This window comes from Plectropomus leopardus, chromosome 3 (assembly GCF_026936395.1).
Source record: "Plectropomus leopardus strain MGB_pleo_1.0 chromosome 3, ASM2693639v1, whole genome shotgun sequence".
NCBI lineage: Eukaryota > Metazoa > Chordata > Actinopteri > Perciformes > Serranidae > Plectropomus > Plectropomus leopardus.
Window position 1 is genome coordinate 2,588,129 of NC_142178.1, and position 19,368 is coordinate 2,607,496.

General features: G+C 41.9%; 2 protein-coding genes across 2 annotated transcripts in view; both read left to right on the plus strand.

The window, feature by feature from the left end:
• naa15b (N-alpha-acetyltransferase 15, NatA auxiliary subunit b) overlaps nt 1-6,932 on the plus strand; it is a 29,713-nt gene extending 22,781 nt beyond the window's left edge. The window contains exons 15-20 of the mRNA XM_042485151.2: nt 537-730; nt 906-1,014; nt 1,668-1,766; nt 2,104-2,247; nt 3,830-3,927; nt 5,336-6,932. Of these exons, the coding sequence (XP_042341085.1) occupies nt 537-730; nt 906-1,014; nt 1,668-1,766; nt 2,104-2,247; nt 3,830-3,927; nt 5,336-5,533 (842 nt within the window). The 3' untranslated portion in view covers nt 5,534-6,932. The remainder of the gene's footprint in view (nt 1-536; nt 731-905; nt 1,015-1,667; nt 1,767-2,103; nt 2,248-3,829; nt 3,928-5,335) is intronic.
• Nucleotides 6,933-11,204: 4,272 nt separating this feature from the next.
• LOC121942456 (ras-related protein Rab-33B-like) lies at nt 11,205-15,702 on the plus strand. The gene is made up of 3 exons (XM_042485670.2): nt 11,205-11,718; nt 14,769-14,947; nt 15,083-15,702. Exons 1-3 carry the CDS (start codon nt 11,500-11,502, stop codon nt 15,402-15,404), a joined length of 720 nt encoding a protein of 239 aa, XP_042341604.1. The 5' UTR covers nt 11,205-11,499; the 3' UTR covers nt 15,405-15,702.
• Nucleotides 15,703-19,368: the final 3,666 nt, after the last annotated feature.

A 19,368-nucleotide genomic window follows, 5' to 3' on the forward strand; every position in this document is an offset into this window, starting at 1 on the left:
AGTGGGATTGGTTTGGGTAAAGCCGTGTCCACATCTAACATGATAAAAATTTTCATGTGGCATTACTCTCACGTATACGTCCACTAGACTTTTCTTTTTTTTTTTTTTTTTTTTCTGTACAGTCCTGACGCTGAGTGAAGCTCCACAGACAGGGACATTGTTTATCCTTCATTTCTGGATCTCAGTAGTGTCAGGAGAATCTCAACTAGATCTCTACGCCAACAGGCACAACACAGTGTCACATAAAATTGAAGCTGAAAAATTTTAACTTACACAATGAACGCAAAGACCCAAAATACACATTTATGCCTCCATCGCACCGTCTGGCGTGAATTTGCATCTATTCGTGTCTTTGCATTGACTTTGTATGTAAACTCGCTGCATAAAACACTCACATAGCATTTGGTGTAGACAACCCATAAAAATGTCACGGTAAGCCAATGAAAGACAGAAAAAAAGCTGCTATTCCTTCACCATCCTAGGATTCGCAAATTTGCCTCCTGGAAAAACCATTAACGCCCTGCTGTCTTCTCTAGCCAACCTGTCGGACAAAGAGCTGAAGAAGTTGAGAAACAAACAGCGGAGAGCCCAGAAGAAGGCCCAGCTGGAGGAGGAGAAGAAGAATGCAGAGAAGGAGAAGCAGCTGAAGAACCAAAAGAAGAAAAAGGAGGACGATGATGAGGAGATCGGGGGGCCTAAGGAGGAGCTAATACCTGACAAGCTGGTCAAGGTGAGACAGGAACAGCAAAAATCATCAGTTTGTTGTCAGTGGCGATGCAGCAAAAACACGTTGACAGTGCTCACTCAGGTACACATACAACAGCAAGTGTTGGCGTGAGCAGATCAGTTCTGCTGATGTTTACCGTTCTGCCTCGTGTTCCCTCTCGCTCACTTCCTGTTTCCAGGTAGAAAATCCACTGGAAGAAGCCGTCAAGTTCCTGATGCCTCTCAAACACCTGGTCAAGGACAAAATAGACACACACCTGCTGGCCTTTGAGATCTACTTCAGGAAAGGTTGGAAAGCACATTCCAGTGACTCAACTTCACTGACTTCTCTTTTAATTTTCACCTTAACCCTTTAAAACCTGTGCAAACTGAATGAGCAATGAGCAACGGAATAGGAAATAACCCCCAAATAGCAAGAAAATAATAAAAAAGTACTAGAATTGGTTAAATTAAAAGTTAAAAAACAAACAAGGAAACAAGTGCTTGAAAATAATATTATTTATAATAATGTCATTTTTAAATGATAGCTGAAAATGTATTTATTTCTCCTGGTTTTTAATTAATGTAATTCAGATTTATAATTTTATATTGATTCTCTAATTTTTACTTTTCTTATGTCTGAGTACTTGTCTTTTTTTTGTTTGTGTTGCATTTTTTTTAATTGAAAGGCACTTTGAGCTGTACCCCTATTACGAAAAGTTCTCTATGAATAAAGATTGTTATTATTAGTAGTACTATACATATAATACTAATATGACAATAAGTGATGTATCATCATATAACATTTCTTGCCCTTTTCAACATGTTTTCAAAAGAAATCAAATCCATTTTCTCAGATTTTAAAGGTTTAAATACTTGAATATATGAAAGGTGTGTGAAAAGTGATTTCGATCCAGGTTTCAAAAGGTAACACAGATTTACAAACCTTCTTCTCTTTTCAGAAAAATACCTGTTGATGCTCCAGTCAGTGAAGAGAGCATTGGCCATTGACCCAGACCACCCGTGGTTACACCAGTGTCTAGTGCGCTTCTTTAAGGGAGGTAAGAAAGAGGTGTCCTCATTTAAAACAGCTCTAAAGCTGCTCACTGTGCTCCATATGGAGTCAATCCTTTGTTGGTGGTGTTGTTTTTTAGTAAAGCAAGACAAGACAGCACAGTACGCGTTACATTGGGTGACATGATAAGAGCAGCATAGAAGGAAAGAAGGAAAAACAGAATCTTTTCAGCAAAATCTTTTGTTGGTTAAATGTCTTTCTAACTTACATCCCACCACCTTCTGTTTCCATTGTCCCTACTTTTTTTCATTGTTATTGTTCTTTATATTCCTCCCACCATTGCTCACATGCCTGACTCCTCCTCCTCGCTTCCCTTCTTTCAGTCTCGGACAGCAAGGAGCTGCCGGAGGTGGTCAGGACGGTGCTGAAGCAGGAGATCACCCGGCTGTTTGGAGACAGCAACGCCATGAGCTTCAACCAGGCCTACCTCACCAAGCACTCAAACTCAATACCACACCGACTGGCTGGTAGGACTCTCTCTCTCACACACACACACACACACGCAGTTGTCAACATTTAGGTCACAACCCCTGTATTCCACTGGGTCTGTCAATGGTGCGTTAAGGCCATGACATGGACGTTCTGGACGATGCTGGTGATTCCACCGGGCACGCCTCGGAGCATCTCAGCAGTGTCCCAGATGTGGTTTGCCAGTCTGCCTGCAGAGAATATGCGTGGAATCTTTCTTTATTTTTATTATTTTTGGCATTTTTGCATTTATTAGATAAGACAGAAGATCGATAGCATTAAAGGGGGAGAGAGGGGATGATATGCATCAAAGGGCCGCAAGCTGGAATCGAGCCCGTGACCAATGCGGCAAGGACACTGCCTTCATATATGGGGCGCCTGCTTTACCCACTGAGCCACCGGACGCTCTTGTGTAATGTATTTTTGGTAAACAGCAGCCATATCAAGCCGCACAAAGCAGATCGTACCAGGCAGAAAGTCAAGCAGCGGTGCAATTGGTCAATTTTCAAAATAAAATGCTTTGCATGAACTCAGGATCATGTTTTACTAAATTGATGTTCCATCAACAGTATCTGCTGCTTCTCCTCCCAGCAGCCCTCTGTGTTCTGTCCAGCAGGAGAATTGATGCTCCTGCCAAGAGCCACTGTACATAATACATATAGACAGAAAGTAGATCATAAGTAAGAACTGTACTTAATTTTAAACAAAAACGCAGTTACAATCTCCTACATATCAATTTCCTTCAGACTTGAATTATTAAATATTCATCTGTATAATTATTAAGATGGATATGTTTTTAAGTCAAACACAGCCACAATTCTTCTGTGTATTTATAACTGGATATTTTTATACTGATCTGTATAATTATCGAGATGAGCATGTTTGTTGACTGAAACGTGGCCAAAACTCTAATCTACTTGGTTTCTGGCTGGACTGCAGGCTGCAGCGCAACAACATGGGTAAAAACATCAATAAACAGAATTTACACAGACAGAAAAGATTTATTTTGTTCAAGATCTGGAATGAACAGTGCTACTGTGTCAAAGTTTGAAAAGTCATTCTGGAAAATGCAACGATTGTGACCAACTGCATGATGACAAGAAAGAGACAAAAAGAGAGCTGATTTCTGTTTACTTAAGTTAAATATAGACCTTTTGTATTATTTTATTTTATTTTATTTGTTTGTTTTTTAAGAAAATCCTGCATACAAAGTGGCTTTCAATGCATTCGCCGCATTCATTAGAAGAATTTACAACTTTTGAGAGTGGATTGCAGCAGCTTTGACAGTAGTGGGTGACTGTCTGTGCTGCTGGTGAACAACCATGCTGCACATGTAGTAAATTTGATGAGCACAGGATCGCCTGTATCTGAAAGTGTGTTGCCACTCACAGGTCATGCTCAATGAAGCTGAAAATCAGCTGACTCCAGTCACCAGCCAATCACTTGGTGCGCCTCTAATTTTCGGATATCGAAAACCATAGTTTTCCTCTCCATGTCATATTCCTTGGCAAGTTTTAAAAAGCTTTGGAACAGAGACGCACACTTTAGCTCAGACTCACTGGCACTCTTCTCCCCCTGCAGCTGCTAAGATGATGGTGTATCTGGATTCATCGACGGAAACGAAGGCAGCAGAGCTGGCCACTGCACTAGATGAGTCACTCAACAACAGAACCATAGAGGTAAAGAGTTATGGAATTCTGCATTGTGACAACTGTTTGGTAACATTTTAAAAATGCATACAAAAATATGGTAAACACAATATAGTCCCTATGTGTTATACACATTTCAAGATAAACTTTGAATTATGTGAACATCTCAAATGTTGATAATTTAGGGGTTTTGTAAGCCCTTAGAATTTTAAACTCTTAGCACCAAATTCAGATGATAAATACAATTTTGAAGCTTTCAAGGGAATTTATGGGCCCAGGAGATAGAGCGGGTCATCCACTAATCAGCAGTTCAATTCCTGGCTCTTCAGTCTGCATTGCGCAGTTTCTTTGGGCAAGATACTGAACCTCAAATTGTGCCTGATGGCTGTTCCATCACAGCGTGTGTGTGTGTCAAAAGGCTAGAAAGAGGCTATTTAAATACAAGTCTGTATACCAAATCTGTTATGACAAACTAGTCTGCCTCTCTCTCTGTATCCCTGAAATTATGAATGAAAGGTATTAATGTTTCAGTGACAAGGTATGGTCTGTGGTGGATTTTTGACATACATTTTGGCTAAAATACACAATGGAAACAAAATTGTTACATTTCGATTGTTAAATGCAAAAAACGTGCCATAGAAACCCATTCAAACTGCAATTTTGATCCCACAGCCACCAAAGCATAAAAACATGCATTGTATTATTTCTGGGTATCATTCTGGGCTTTTGCCTTGGAATTTGTAATTTTTACTACTTTCTACCTGATCTACCTCATTTTAACCATATTTGGTATATGGAGAAAATACATGCTATTTCCACAAGGTGCACTGTCACAACCAGTGTTGCTGCTAATTATTGACATATCTCACACTGTGATCATCATCAAAAAAATCTACTTTGCATGTAGTATATTGAAAATAATCAATTTGTTGTGTTTTTTTTTTTTTTACCATAAAAACATTAGCATCATGACAAAAACCTGTCATTTAATGGGTTAAAATTCTTAAAATTAATGAATGTTTGATATTTATGATAAGGACTGATGTTGGTTAAAAAATGGACTCCGTGAAAGTAGAAAATCATTAATGCGTTATATTTTGAAAATCGCATTTTATGTGCAAAGCGATACGAGTGTGGGTTAAGTGGGCCCTAAGGGTTAAAACCTCTTAAAAGCCAACCCACTTGAGCTACCTCTAAGCAGTTTAGCATTACATGTCAATTAGAACATTGTCATTTTTTCCACAATTCAATCATTCAGTTTAAGGAAACCATAAGCACCAAAGTATAATTGATTCAGATTCACTTGCATGGCAAACAAGTGAAACAAAAAAAGCCTCTGAAGCAGTCCGAGTTACAATAAAGTGAAAGTAGTAATAAAATTCCCCAATTTGTAGAGCATCCATATCATGTTTTTTCATTGATGTTCTTCCCTCATCAGATCTGCACAGAGGTCCTGGAGTGTCTTCGGAGCAGCGTGCTGGGTGACTGTACGGAGCGTGCCGAGTCGTACCGCGCAGAGTGTCACAAGCTTTACCCCTACACATTAGCTTTCACACCTCCCGGATACGAGGAGAACACAAAGATCGCCAACGGAGATGTCTCCACAGAAACGGAGGAGCTGGCCAATGAGATGTGAGCGTGACAGAACGATGACGGATGAGAAAAGGAATTGGGCCGAGCATGGAGCCTTGTGGTACGCCTGGCAGACTTTTTGTAGAGCCAGACACGGGAAGCAAAAGTGTGTGTTTGGTTCTTTGGCTCAGCTTCATGGGGTCTGTCCTGGCATGGCTTGGCTCTCTCCCACATGGTGAAAATCAGGACTCTGTGTGTATGTGTGTGTACGTGTGTTTGTGAGATGAGAGCATGTGTGAGGTTGTGTATATTTGTGGGAAGGGAGGGAGGGGGATAACAGAATGGCCATTTAACTTTTTTTAATAAAGCTGACAACCAAGCTGTATATGAAAATAAACAGTAGTTATTGGCAAACTGTGGGAGAAACTGTGATGGACTGACGGTTTCCTCTGAGATGATCAATAACGGTGACAGCAGCCACTCGAGTTTGACTTGGTGCTGCTCCAACACACGCCTATCGCATACTGTGCGTCCCTTATTTTAAAAGATAATTTAAGTGAAAATAGGACACAAAAGTTGCTGGGGGACCGGAGACTGAGCTGAGTGGATCTGATGTTTGACAGATCTGTAGGAAGCTGAGCAGGAAGAGATACCGACGACATCCAGTGACCACGAGCAAATCTGTATCTGCTGTACTGCTTCAGTAAACCCCTGACCTACATGTGGCAGTGCATTGTGTAAGGATGCCCCATCTCTGCAAGGGCGCAGCACAAACGTCACCTCACATGTGGACAGTTTTTTTTTTAGGGGGGGGGGGGGGCAGACTGTGCTTCCCTCGCTGTTCCTGGTTAAACTTGGGAATATGTAATCCTCTGTCTGTTAATATGGAGCACCTTGTAGCACAGATTAAAAACTGTAAAGGTTGTGAGTCGTGCTCCATTTCAAATACACTGCTACTCTTTAACATTTTTACGTAGTTCTGAGAGAGTTGGATAGATCTAAGCAATACCATAGACACCTTCCTGTCCAGAATGGATCAACGAAGCTCTTGTTATTGATAATCATTTTCTACATCTGGTTGGAGTGGTTACAAGGAGCCCCCTGGCAGTCACTTGTGTCGTTGCTGTTGTCACTGTTAGACATGGTTTTATCTGCATGTACACAGAGACCGAACAGTCAGAGTGAAAACATCCTACTTCAGAGGGCTCTTCTCTGCTAATGGAAATGGCTCCTTGGCAGCATCCCAGCCCGCTGCCCGTGCTGTCACAAGTCAAAGTGTTACAATGCAAGTGAAAGTATGAGCATCTGAAATATGTTGTTTTACTTTTTCTGTTCCCCCTTTTTCCCCCCAATCTCTTTTCTTTCCCTTTTTTTCTGATTTGGGTTCTAATGTGAACGATGAAATCTGAGATGGCGATGTATGATACCTCTGGATTTTTGTATTAAAACCAATTGAAAGAAAACTTGACTTTTTTTTGTCTGTATGTAAAATGTCCTAGAATCCTAGAAAGTTCCTAAAGTGCAAGAAATGTCCTAAAATCTGAAAAATTGCTGGCATCCTAAAAACATCCTAAATTAAAAAGAAATGTGCTAAAATCCTAAAACCATCCTAGAATCCTAGAAATGTCCTAGCCAGAGCAAGTAGGGGACTCCTGTCCTAGATAAATGATTAGACTGAGCATTGTGGGGGAGACTGTCGGAAAACAAGTTTTCTGGTTAGAATAAAGGTTTTGTATTCACAAACAGCCAGTGTTAAGTCCAGGTTTAAGTCAAATAAAGTTGACAGAGCAGTGCGTGCAGCAGTCAGAGGGAAAGCAGGAGATGATGTGATTGTAAATGATTCCACCATTAGGGGGCAGCAGCATGTCCCTCTGACAGCAGCTGAGAGCATGAGGTAGCTGCTGCCATGGACATGAATGAAGTTGAGGTGCAGAGTTGCTAAAAATACACTAAAGTTTAGTTTAGCATGTATGGGGGAAATGTGTTTCATAGTACGGGACTGTACTTATCAGAGGAGGGACATGGCTGGTGTAAAATTTCATTATTTATTTATTTATTTTTTACCTAAATTTTGACCCTTCTAGGAGATATAAAACTTTCCCTTGAACTTCCCTGACTGTGGAAAAATGCATGACCCCCTGCTCCACCATAAATAACCTTATTTCACAGTTTCTGGCTGTGATAAATGGTGTGACTTTGAAGATGTTTAAAGGGAAATTTTACCCATTTTCAAAATTCATACATACATTATTTCTGTGGTCTAGGACAATCCAAAACTAAAAATGCACGACTCCCTCCCAAATCCAGAAACTTTAGTTCTAAAATATAAATGTGTGATGTGATAACGTCTGGGGCTGCTCCACAGAGTGAAAGATGTTCTAAATCAGGGATACTCAATTTGCTTTGCTTGGGAGCCCCATACATGTTCCTATGATTTTAGGACATTTCTATGATTTTAGGGCATTTTGAAAATTTTTTTAGGACATTTCTAGGATTTTAGGGCATTTGTTTTTAAATTTTAGGACATTTCTAGGATTTTAGAACGTTTGGAGGATTTAGGACATTTCTAGGATTTCAGAACATTTCTAGGATTGGCGTGAAATTGGTGTTCAACCAACCTGGAGGAGTCCCATTTAGTCTGGCTGGATAGTCCGCTATGCCAGATCATTAATTGAGGAAAATAAAAACAATCCCAGATTTCTTTTCAACACCGTAGCCAGGCTGACTCAGAATCACAGCTCCATAGAGCTTTGTATTCCTTCGGCCCTAAGCAGTGACGACTTTATGAATTTATTTAATGATAAAATTATAACTATTCGAGATAAAATCCATCACCTCTTGCCCTCAACTGACCTGACCCTGGACACAGGTAGCCTGGATATGGCAGCAAGCCCTGGAATTTATTTGGACCATTTCTCCCCCATTGACCTTCATCAACTCTATACTTTGATTTCTGCATCTAAGCCATCAACATGCCTGCTAGACCCCATCCCAACTAAGCTCCTTAAGGAAGTTTTACCCATATTAGACAATTCTTTATTAGATATAATCAATGCGTCTTTATTAACAGGCTATGTACCTCAGTCTTTTAAAGTAGCTGACATTAAACCTCTTTTAAAGAAGCCCACTCTCGGTCCTGAGATTTTAGCTAACTATAGACCGATATCTAATCTCCCCTTTATTTCTAAAATCCTTGAGAAAGTGGTTGCTCATCAACTTTGTGACTTTCTGCAAGATAATAATTTATTCGAGGACTTTCAGTCAGGCTTCAGAGTTCATCATAGTACAGAGACGGCACTTGCAAAAATTAATAACGACTTATTTATCGCTTCTGACACAGGTCTGGTCTCTGTTTTAATCCTATTAGATCTCAGTGCCACATTTGACACCATTGACCATCAAATCTTACTGCACAGACTGGAACACTTAATTGGCCTTAAAGGAACGTCACTAAGCTGGTTTAAATCTTACTTATCAGATCGTTCCCAATTTGTTCACATCATAGATCAATCCTCCGCACATACTAAGGTCTACTTTGGAGTGCCACAGAGTTCTGTGCTTAGACCAATCCTTTTTACTTACATGCTTCCTCTAGGCAACATGATTAGAAAACACTCTATATATTTCAATTGTTATGCTGACGATAAGCAAATATATCTATCTGTGAAACCAGATGAAACTGATCAGCTATCTAGACTTCAAACATGTCTTAAGGACGTAAAAGCCTGGATGAGCCATACTTTCTTGATATTAAATTCAGACAAAACTGAGTTATTGTTCTTGGCCCCAAACGCCTCAGAAACTCCCTTTTTAACAATGTAATTTCTCTAGATGGCATTACCTTGGCCTCTAGCACAACTGTAAGGAACCTCAGAGTTTTATTTGATCAAGATTTATCTTTTGCCTCCCATATAAAACAAACTTCAAGGACGGCTTTCTTTCACTTGCTTAACATCGCAAAAATTAGACATATCCTGTCCCAAACAGATGCTGAAAAATTAGTACATGCATTTGTCACCTCTAGGCCGAATTACTGTAACTCCCTATTATTCAGTTGCCCCAACAAATCTCTTAGGTCTCTCCAACTGGTGCAGAACAGGGTAGATTTAGACTTTAAGGGTAGACTTAAGACCTTCCTCTTTGATAAAGTTCATAATTAGGGCTGGCTCAGGCTGCCTGGACCAGCCCATAGTTAGGCTGACATAGGTTTAATCCGCTAGGGGACTTTCTATGATGCGCTGAGCTCCTTTTCCTTCTCTTACTCCCGCCATCTGAAAATTGTGCATGTCTGTTTACTGCATTACGGTTGCTGCTTTACTTAGCCTTGTATATGTGATAGCAGTTTGTTAGCTTAGCTTAGCCTCAGTAGTTTAGCCTAGCCTTGCATCTGTGATAGCCATGTGGGACTGTCACTACCTGGGGCTCGCGATTATGGAGCCTGGGTCTATTGAACTGCATTACGTTAAGCCCATTGCCTCTCCGGAGCATTCCTGTTCCCTTAGTCCCTAGTTTTCCCGGATCCTGGCTGCAACCTTGACTGTGCCTGACTGTGGTGATAGCTGTGCTGGTGCTGTGACCCTGCCTTTGGTTGTGCTCGTGCTGTGGCTGCACTGATACTGTACCCCCCCGCTTGCCCTGATCATGGTCTTGGTCATGGTTGCGCAGATGTTGCACGTCTGTCTGTCCTGGAAGAGGGATTCGTCATCATCCCCTGCCACTCTTCCTGAGGTTTCTTCCCCCCCTTTACAGAGGTTCTTTTTTGGGAGTTTTTCCTTGGGTGATGTGAGGGTCTAAGGGCAGAGGGATGTTGTACACTGTAAAGCCCTCTGAGGCAAACCATGTTTTGTGATAAAGGGCTCTATAAATAAAATTGACTTGACTTGACTTGACTTGACTAGGATTTTAGGACATCAGAGTCTTAGCTAGGACTTCTGTCAGGGAATGCGGGGGATCCTCCACTGGCACTTTTTGTGATAAACAAGCTCTATTTTTGATGCTGTTTTATTCACTCTGGTACCTCATGTATACTAAAAGTACAAAAACAATTCCCAGGGGCCAGATTTGGTTGAGTATTACTGTTCTGGATGACACTGAGAGTAGTCCTGAGTATATGGAAAAGGTGTCTGCTTCACAACTGACAACACCTCAGTATAACAAAGATCATTTGGGTATGAAAAAGAAAACTAATAAAATCGGCCTGGCATTCATTGTCTGTGGAGCAGCTCCAGACTTTATACTCAATGACTTCAAAATTTGAGACTTCCTTCTCTGGTTTCTGGCTTTGAGAGAGAGGAGCCCATTTTCATAAATATTGGTTAAACTTTCCACGGCTATAGAAGTAACATATTGGAAATCTTAAAATTTAAGATGGAAAGAAAGTATGTTGGGTTTTTTTTAACCCACCTGTGGATTTTCGGGGTTCTGAAGGTATTTAAATATAAAGCATGGCCATTTAAGGTGAATGCCTCTCCCCTAAGCCAAATTAAAACAAAAACTAAACTCTCTCCCCTTTGCTTATAAATAAAATTGAAGTGCCTCCCCCGCTTTGCACCACCCCCTTTTTCTCATAAATAGGGAATAGTCCCTAAGTGTCTGTTTATAGCCACTTACCACACAGAGCGCCCTGTGTCATATGTTGGCTGCGCAAGTATTCAGGCAGGTCTCGTGACGATTTGATCTTGACTACTATTTTGGGGAAGTTGTAACAAAACAAATGCATTAGACAAGTTGTTGTCAGAAGAGCCAGGATATTTCGGCCACGTGCTGCGGTCATGTCATCTTCTGCTGTCCCTGACCAATCAGCGCCGGGCTGTGTCCCGAGCCGCCACAGGCTGTCTCTGCCTCACCCAGCTGCTCGTAGCTTTCACGGAAGCTCTGGGCGGAGAAGTTACAGTTGACAATGTGAAGACAGCGGCTGAGCACTCACAGGTCCTGAGAACTTCAGCTGGGTCCTGGTCAAGGAGCCTCTTCCGAGTCTTTCTTGGAGACGCTGTGTGAGGCGGTGCTGCGCTCTGTGTCCTGCTGGGGTCCATGGAGTCCTCTCTGGAGTTCTCCAGCTCTCTGGGCAGCGTGTCCTCTCTGCTGAGCCGCTGTCGGACCTTTAAGGTGCTGGTGATCGGAGACTCCGGGGTCGGGAAGACCTGCCTCACACACCGGCTGTGCGCCGGGGAGTTCCCCGGCAGGGTGGAGGCCACCATCGGGGTGGACTTCCGAGAGAGACAGCTGGATGTCCACGGAGAGAGGATCAAGGTAAACTGAACTATCACTGAGCACCAAAGTTTACACGCTAACTGTCACTTTTTTATTGAGATTAAATGAACTCAGTGATAATAAACTTTTCCACCAAATGTTTGACTTCTTCAGGTTGCGTGTTCATCACCTCACTTGTACTTTTCACAGTGAATTCACAGCGTGCTTTTCTTTCTTTAACCATGACCAGGGGCGTTTATTTATTTATTATTATTATTATTGTTATTATTATTTATGAACAAGTTCTGTTTATTTTTTATCTATTTAACTTCCCACGTTCATTGTGACTTGGGTTTAGACCAATTTTAATAGTTGTTTGTGTTTAGTAATGAGTACAGAATACTTAACAAATGCAGTCAAAAAGGTCTATTGACTAGAGATGAAAAAAATGTTAAACAGCCCAATAATAATATTTTTTATTTATATAGCACTTTCCAAGTTTCAACACAAAGTGCTCTCCAGATTAAAATAGTTACCTCCCCCAAACAGCACTGCACATGATTTGAGATGTGAGTGCAAAAATAAAATTTCATACATAAATAAGTAAAATGTGGATAGGAGGATTAAGCTCATATGAGCACAAAAATATGGGAGAAGATCTGATATAAAGCAGGTTGATTACCAGTAAAAGAACAAACACTTGAATTCAGTGCAAACGTATTTGAGTGCATATATATGCAAATATATATATATTTCCCCTTTTTCCAGGTTGTGTAACAGTTCTTTAACCATGACCTGGGGCATTTCTGGGTTGGGGGATGTTTTTAATTCATTTTTTGATGATGATGATAATAATAATAACAATAATAACAACAACAATAATAATAATAATAATAATAAGCATGTTCTATTTTTGCTCCTTTTCTACATTCTGCCTCTCTTATCTGCTGTTAAATATTCCTGTGTCTCTGTTAAGTTGGTCATCTCAGACTGACTGAGTTCACTGTGTGTTTGCAGAACTAACGCAGCCTTTAAATCAGATTACAAGTTTGTCTCCGGCAGCGTGTTTGTGTTGGATCAACAGCATCATTGAGCCATCGGATAGATAAATCAATCTATGATTCAGTTGTGAGTTTCATGAGAAGCTCACTGTGTAAACACAGTAAAGGACTGTGTGTTTCTGTGATGATTCTATATGAAAGCGTAGGTGTTAGTTGGCTCCTGCTGTTTCCTGACTGTTTTGAAATGACCACATGACAGAGGAAGTGTCTGTCAGGGTTGACTGAGGATTTGTTTATAGCTTTAGGGTAGAGGAGGCTTCAGGCTTTGTTCCCAGTGTATGATATTGGTAAGAAATTGGATAAACACTGTGTTTTTGATTCAGACTGAATGTGTAATTTAACCCTTTGAAGCCTGGACAAAGTCGCTTGATTTCCTTAAAGAGTATGGACAGACTGCAGCGAGCAGCTTAACGGGAACGACCTAAAACTGGGCAAGAAATTAGCAAAAAGTATATAACCTGAAATTAGCAAGAAAAAAAAAGAAGAGTAAAAGAACAAAAACAGAAAAATGACCTGAAAATGTGCTAAAATCCAATGATAAATATAGATAATAATAGTAATAATATATATTTTTTCAATAACCTAATTATATTTAATTATAGATATAAATTTCTTAGCAATTTTCGTTAGTAATTTGATACATTTCTTATGAATCTTTCTCTTTTTTTAAAGAGTAACTAAACCCCCCATTTTTGGGTTAAATGCCTCCTTGGAATGTGAAAAAAAAGCTCAGAAATGGGCAGGGCTATGAGGGGGGGCTAAAACACGTCCAGTCACCTGACCATCTTGATCCACAGCACCTCCCTGCCTGCCGCACACACAGAATAGTCGGTGAGAGGGCAGCATCAGGATGGCATCAGGATGGCATCAGGATGGCGTCAGGGCGGCGTCAGGGCGGCGTCAGGGCGGCACCATCTCACGAGAGTCTTAGTCCAAATCAAGTCTCAAGTCAATAAGCCGAATCTTGTCAAGACTCAAGTCCCAGGAGACAAGTCCAAATCAGGTATTCAAAGCCTGACAAATGACTCAGCGTGTCCTCTCAAACCTCTGCACAGGTTTTAATGAAGTAAAGGTCTTTTCAAGAAGCAGAAGCAGCCTAGAAGCAGTAATCATGTTGGTGTTGTTTGGCATGTCATGTCAGATATATCAGAGTGGCAGGGTTTATCACTGATTGATTGATTTATCTTCTTCACAAACTGTGACAAAGTAATAATCAGATCAGCTTGTTCATTCTTTTGTTCCCTCTCAGTGATGACTCACTGCGTGTGTGTGTGTGTGTGTTTGTGCGTGTGTGTGTGTGTGTGTGTGTTTATGCCTGGTTTAGGATGTTTCAACACATGATTTCTTCTCCATACATTTCCTCTTTACTTGCTGTCTCGCGTTTGTGTCTCTGCCACCCTTCCCTCACTCAGCACATTTACATGATGTACAATAAGTTGAATTTTTGTGTTTAAAAAAAAACTTAAACTAACTTAAAAAAAATTAGTCCGACTGAAATTGTACGAAGTTGAGTTTTCAAAGTCAGGCTAACACACCTAATAATGTGGTTGGAGGTCGATTTTACCTGTTCATGTTTAGGCCTTAATGGACTTGAAGTGGCCTAGGTGTTCTGCCCATGCTCCATAGTCTCCACGCTGGACTTTGACCGGGGAAGTCAAAGAGCATAAATTCATAGAGGAAAGCCCCGAAAAACAAATGAAGAAGAGAAGAAAACAAAATAAGATGAACCTTATGGTAAAGCATAGAATACATACAAAATGTAGAGCGCCGAAAAGTTATCCATGTTTTCACTGTTCAACATGCAGCCCATTTGCCACTTGCTAACTTGCTTGGTTTATGATGTAATAGGTCAATCAGAAGAAGGTCCTACTGTAGCGGAGTCGGACATACTTCTGTCAATAAATGGATTCTCCCCCGGTGCTTGCATACAGGGACAAGGACAGTAGTCCAAATAAATGGCCTCCCGTAGCTCCATTTTACTGTGCATGGAAATGTACAAAGCGCAATGTCATGTCAATCTCTCTCCACCCCCCCTTCCCTCGCCACCAGCTTCAGCTGTGGGACACAGCAGGACAGGAGCGTTTTCGTAAATCCATGGTGCAGCACTACTACCGTAATGTCCACGCTGTGCTCTTCATCTATGACGTCAACTGCCCCGCCAGCTTCACCAGCCTGACGTCGTGGATAGAAGAGTGCAGGCGGAACTCGCTCGGACAGGAAGTCCCCAGGTAATGTCCGCTGCTCTCTGAAAGGACAGGTGTCTTCCTTCAATCATCGAACTGTTCTTGTTAAGAAATCCTACAACCATATGACATTTTCGTGCAACCCTTCCTACCATCATCATCCCTCTGTGCTCCTCCCAGGTTCCTGGTGGGTAATAAGAGTGATCTCCGTGACCCCAGCAGGATGGAGGGCCAGGTGAGCAGAGAGCAGGCCACCAGCTTTGCCAAAGCCCACGACATGATGTGCTTCGAGACGTCTGCCAAGAGTCCGCCAAATAGAAGCGGTCGGAGAGGTGATGGAGAGGGGGCGTCTCACCAGGATAAGGTGGAGGACATCGTTATTGCCGTCGCTGCCAAACTGAAGAGACAGAAGAAACCTTCAGCAGCACACACAGCAGCGTACGGATCCTTTAAAGTCATCAACAAGAAAAGACCAGAGAAGGAGCTGTGGAGCTGCTGCTGAGGGGAAGGACACTGTAAGGACTTTGTTTTTAGCTCTTTAGAAGTGCATGACTCTGTGTGTGTGTGTGTGCGTGTGTGTGTGTGTGTGTGTGTGTGTGTGTGTGTGTGTGTGTGTGTGTGTGTGTGAGAGAGAGAGTGTGTGGATCTTTTTACATTTGAAACTCTTGCTGTTATTCCCACAGAAAAAAAATCATATTTCTTCTCCTAAATCTGTGTAATGTGCTTCTGGGAATTGTTGTGTATATTTGTGATCTTATTGTTTACAATCACTAAAAAATAAAAGCCAGTCTATGGAAACATTTGGTTGCAGCTGTGATCCAAGTTAACCCTTAACGCCTGAAAAAAAAATGACTTGACTGTCTTTAAAAAACATGGGAAGAAGGCAATCAGCAACAATAGAAGAAATGACCCAAACATTAGCAAGAAATAAGTAAAAACAACAAGAAAATTACCTGAAAATCTGTTTAAAAACAAAAACAAAAAAAGAAGGGAAAGAATGTGAAAAACGAACAAACAAGGAAAAGGGAAAATGCGTTAAAAATTACTTAAAAATTGTAATAATCCTGTAACATAAATTTTAAAAAAAAATTTTCTTCTAATTATAAGTATAGCTTTCCCCTGTTTTTTTTCTTTTGTTCCCTTATACATTTCTCCCTAGTTAAACATACATTTTATATCTATTAATGTCCTGAAATTTGTGGAACATTTCTTACCAAGTTGCTCATTTTCTTTTTTTATCATGTTTATGAAAGAAATTGCACTAATGTGTGTCAATGGTTAGGTACTTATGAGAGGTGTCTGATGTCGCTCCAGGTTTCAAAGGGTTTAAAGAGTGAACATTTAAAAATACTCTGCATTAACAGTGTAACTGGCTCGACTCTGTTTGTTGGACTTTCAGGCAATAACAGGCTGTTTAGTGCCAAGTTGGATAATTTGGAGTTTACAGAGAATCCTGGATGAGTCATCAGAAGTAGTCCAGCGTCTCACAGGAGGAGAATCAAACGAGGGATCTTCATCAACTATAAATACTAAAAAAAGGTGCGTCTTTGAAAATATTTGGGACAAACTATAGAGACAGCAGGACAGCTGATCCAGGGACATGGGATGGAAACTTTGAGGATGTTTTCTTAATTTCACTGCATGTTTGACAGAATGGACAGAATTTCTAGGTGCAGCCAGGGTGTTGAGGGGGTACGGTTTGGTGACCTCAGGATTGGGTCTCTGCTCTTTGCAGATGATGTGGTCCTGTTGGCTTCATCGGGCCGCGACCTTCAGCTCTCACTGGATCGGTTCGCAGCCGAGTGTGAAGCGGCTGGGATGAGAATCAGCATCTCCAAATCCGAGACCATGGTTCTCAGCCGGAAAAGGGTGGCATGCCCCCTCCAGATGGGGGATGAGATTCTGCCCCAAGTGGAGGAGTTTAAGTACCTCGGGGTCTTGTTCACGAGTGAGGGAAGGATGGAACGGGAGATTGACAGACAGCGTCTGCAGTAATGCGGACGCCGCACCGATCTGTCGTGGTGAAGAGGGAGCTGAGCCGAAAGGCAAAGCTCTTGATTTACCAGTCGATCTTCGTTACTACCCTCACCTATGGTCACGAGCTTTGGGTAGTGACCGAAAGAACGAGATCGCGGGTACAAGCGGCCGAAATGAGTTTCCTCCATAGGGTGGCTGGGCTCTCCCTTAGAGATAGGGTGAGAAGCTGCTCCTCCGCATTGAGAAGAGCCAGATGAGGTGGCTCGGGCATCTAATTAGGATGCCTCCAGGACGCCTCCCTGGTGAGGTGTTCAGGGCACGTCCCACCGGTAGGAGGCCCCGGGGAAGACCCAGGACACGCTGGAGAGACTACGTCTCACAGCTGGCCTGGGAACACCTCGGGGTCCCCCGGGAAGAACTGGACAAAGTGGCCGGGGAGAGGGAAGTCTGGGCTTCCCTGCTTAGGCTGCTGCCCCCGCGACCCGACCCCGGATAAGCGGAAGAAAATGGATGGATGGATGTTTGACACACAGACGAAGCTGAAAATTTCAACGACTACAACGTGTCCGCTCTTTGAAAAACAAATGCCTGTCCTGGCTCACAAGTTGTCAAATACCGCTGCTTTGTCAGTAGGCGGGTTTCCATTAACCTTCAAACTGTGCAAATTGAAACTGTCAGTATAAAATATGCTTAATGGAAACATGCCAGTTTCAACAAAACTCTTGTTTATTGCAAAAAAGTATTTACGCTGGCATGAGGTGGTATGTCAGACGATTCCAAAAAGCCATATTTTGCAAAAACTGCAATTTTGACCTTTCCAGCTCTAATGATGCTATGGCTATGTGCTTGTCAGTAGGAACTGGCTCCCTCATGATGCAGCAGGAGCTACAAGAGGTGTTACTGCATCACATAACTCTTCAAAAGTTGATCAGATCATTGGGAAGTTCCTCTCTGAAATCATGGACTATCACCTCCCAGAAATCCCTCATATGTGGCCGCTTCCATGTATAAGGAGTTGCCTTTCCATTATTGCTCACATAACACGCCTACGTGGATTGGAAATAATGACGGTTAGTGCGGGGTTGGAAATAAAGCTGCTGATGTTTGAAAATCCATTACCATGCTTCTTTGAATGTTATCACCAGTGGAGAAGTCACAGAACATCACTTAATGAAAATGCGGTCATCCCGCAACTGTGTTTTGTTGACATTTTGAAAATATTACTTAATTTTTGTGCAAAACTGTAACAGAAACCCGCCTACTTTTTCTGTGTAAGATACCAACACCAAAAGCCACCTATTGTGGCAGTATGATTCACCGCAGAATAACATCAGGTTGAAACGCTGTCAGCAACAGCACAATATAAGGAGCTAGGAGGTCCTATAGTGCAGGAGGGAGGGACAGTGGATAAGTCTAACAAATCCTGGATTTTCACCTGGGAGCCTGGTGTTCACTTCCATATGAATGTAGAGGCAAACTTTGATGGGTTTTTTTGCCTTTCTTGCTAAATAGTAGCCATGTGCTTTAGTGACATCCTGGTGTTTGTTGCTGCAGCCAGCGCCAGGGTGTCAACGGCAGACACAGGAGGACACCCAAGCTTAATATGTAGACGCCAAAGTCCACTGACAAAGTAGAGAAACGTGATGACTTGGGATGAGAGCGTGTTGGTGTGCTAGTCACTTTGGTTCAGTGCTGTTCCGAGATGCTATAATATAATCCTGGCTGTTCAGGGTTTTCTGTCACAGCACTGTGTCCAAATGGACTAAAGATCACAGCGGTCATGTAGTGCTGTACAGCAGAAGTGTGGGCGTTGTGTGTCACATGTGTTGTGATTGTGTGTCCAATCAATGATTCAGAAGTTGTCACATGAAGAAAGCAAACCTCGTGTGCTTAGTGAGGTCAAGACAACTTTAGATGTTGAAACACAGCATGCACACGGCAGCTGTGTGTGTGTGTGTGCAGGTGTCACATTGGTGCAACATTCAGCAGCCAGCTGGTAGATGTCTTCCTCTATCCTCAGGACAGATGATAACTGGAGGGCTAGAGTATTTTTAAAATTTGTCAAATTTTAAATACAAAGCTCAGTGTTTGTAAGCACAACATTAAATCTCAGCCCCTCCTCCTCGGCTGAGGAGGAGTGTGTGTGTGTGTGTGTGTGTGTGTGTGTGTGTGTGTGTGTGTGTGTGTGTGTGTGTGTGTGTGTGTGTGTGTGTGTGTGTGTGTGTTAGGGAATAAATCAGTCCAAACCATTGACTATTCATTTATCTACAGTGTTTCCTGTGTTTTCCTCATAACATTTGTGAGCTCCAACACACAGACTTGTGTGCAGCGCCGTGTTCACTAGCAGTGGGAACGCAGTCAGTCCCTACCCTACCCACTCATATTTAGCTGGATTAATCCAGAGGTTTTTCAAACCCGTGTCTGAAAAACTTCTGCGCATGTGCTCATTTCAGTGGGGAAGGGGTATTAGAAAGGAGTCACATTTAGTC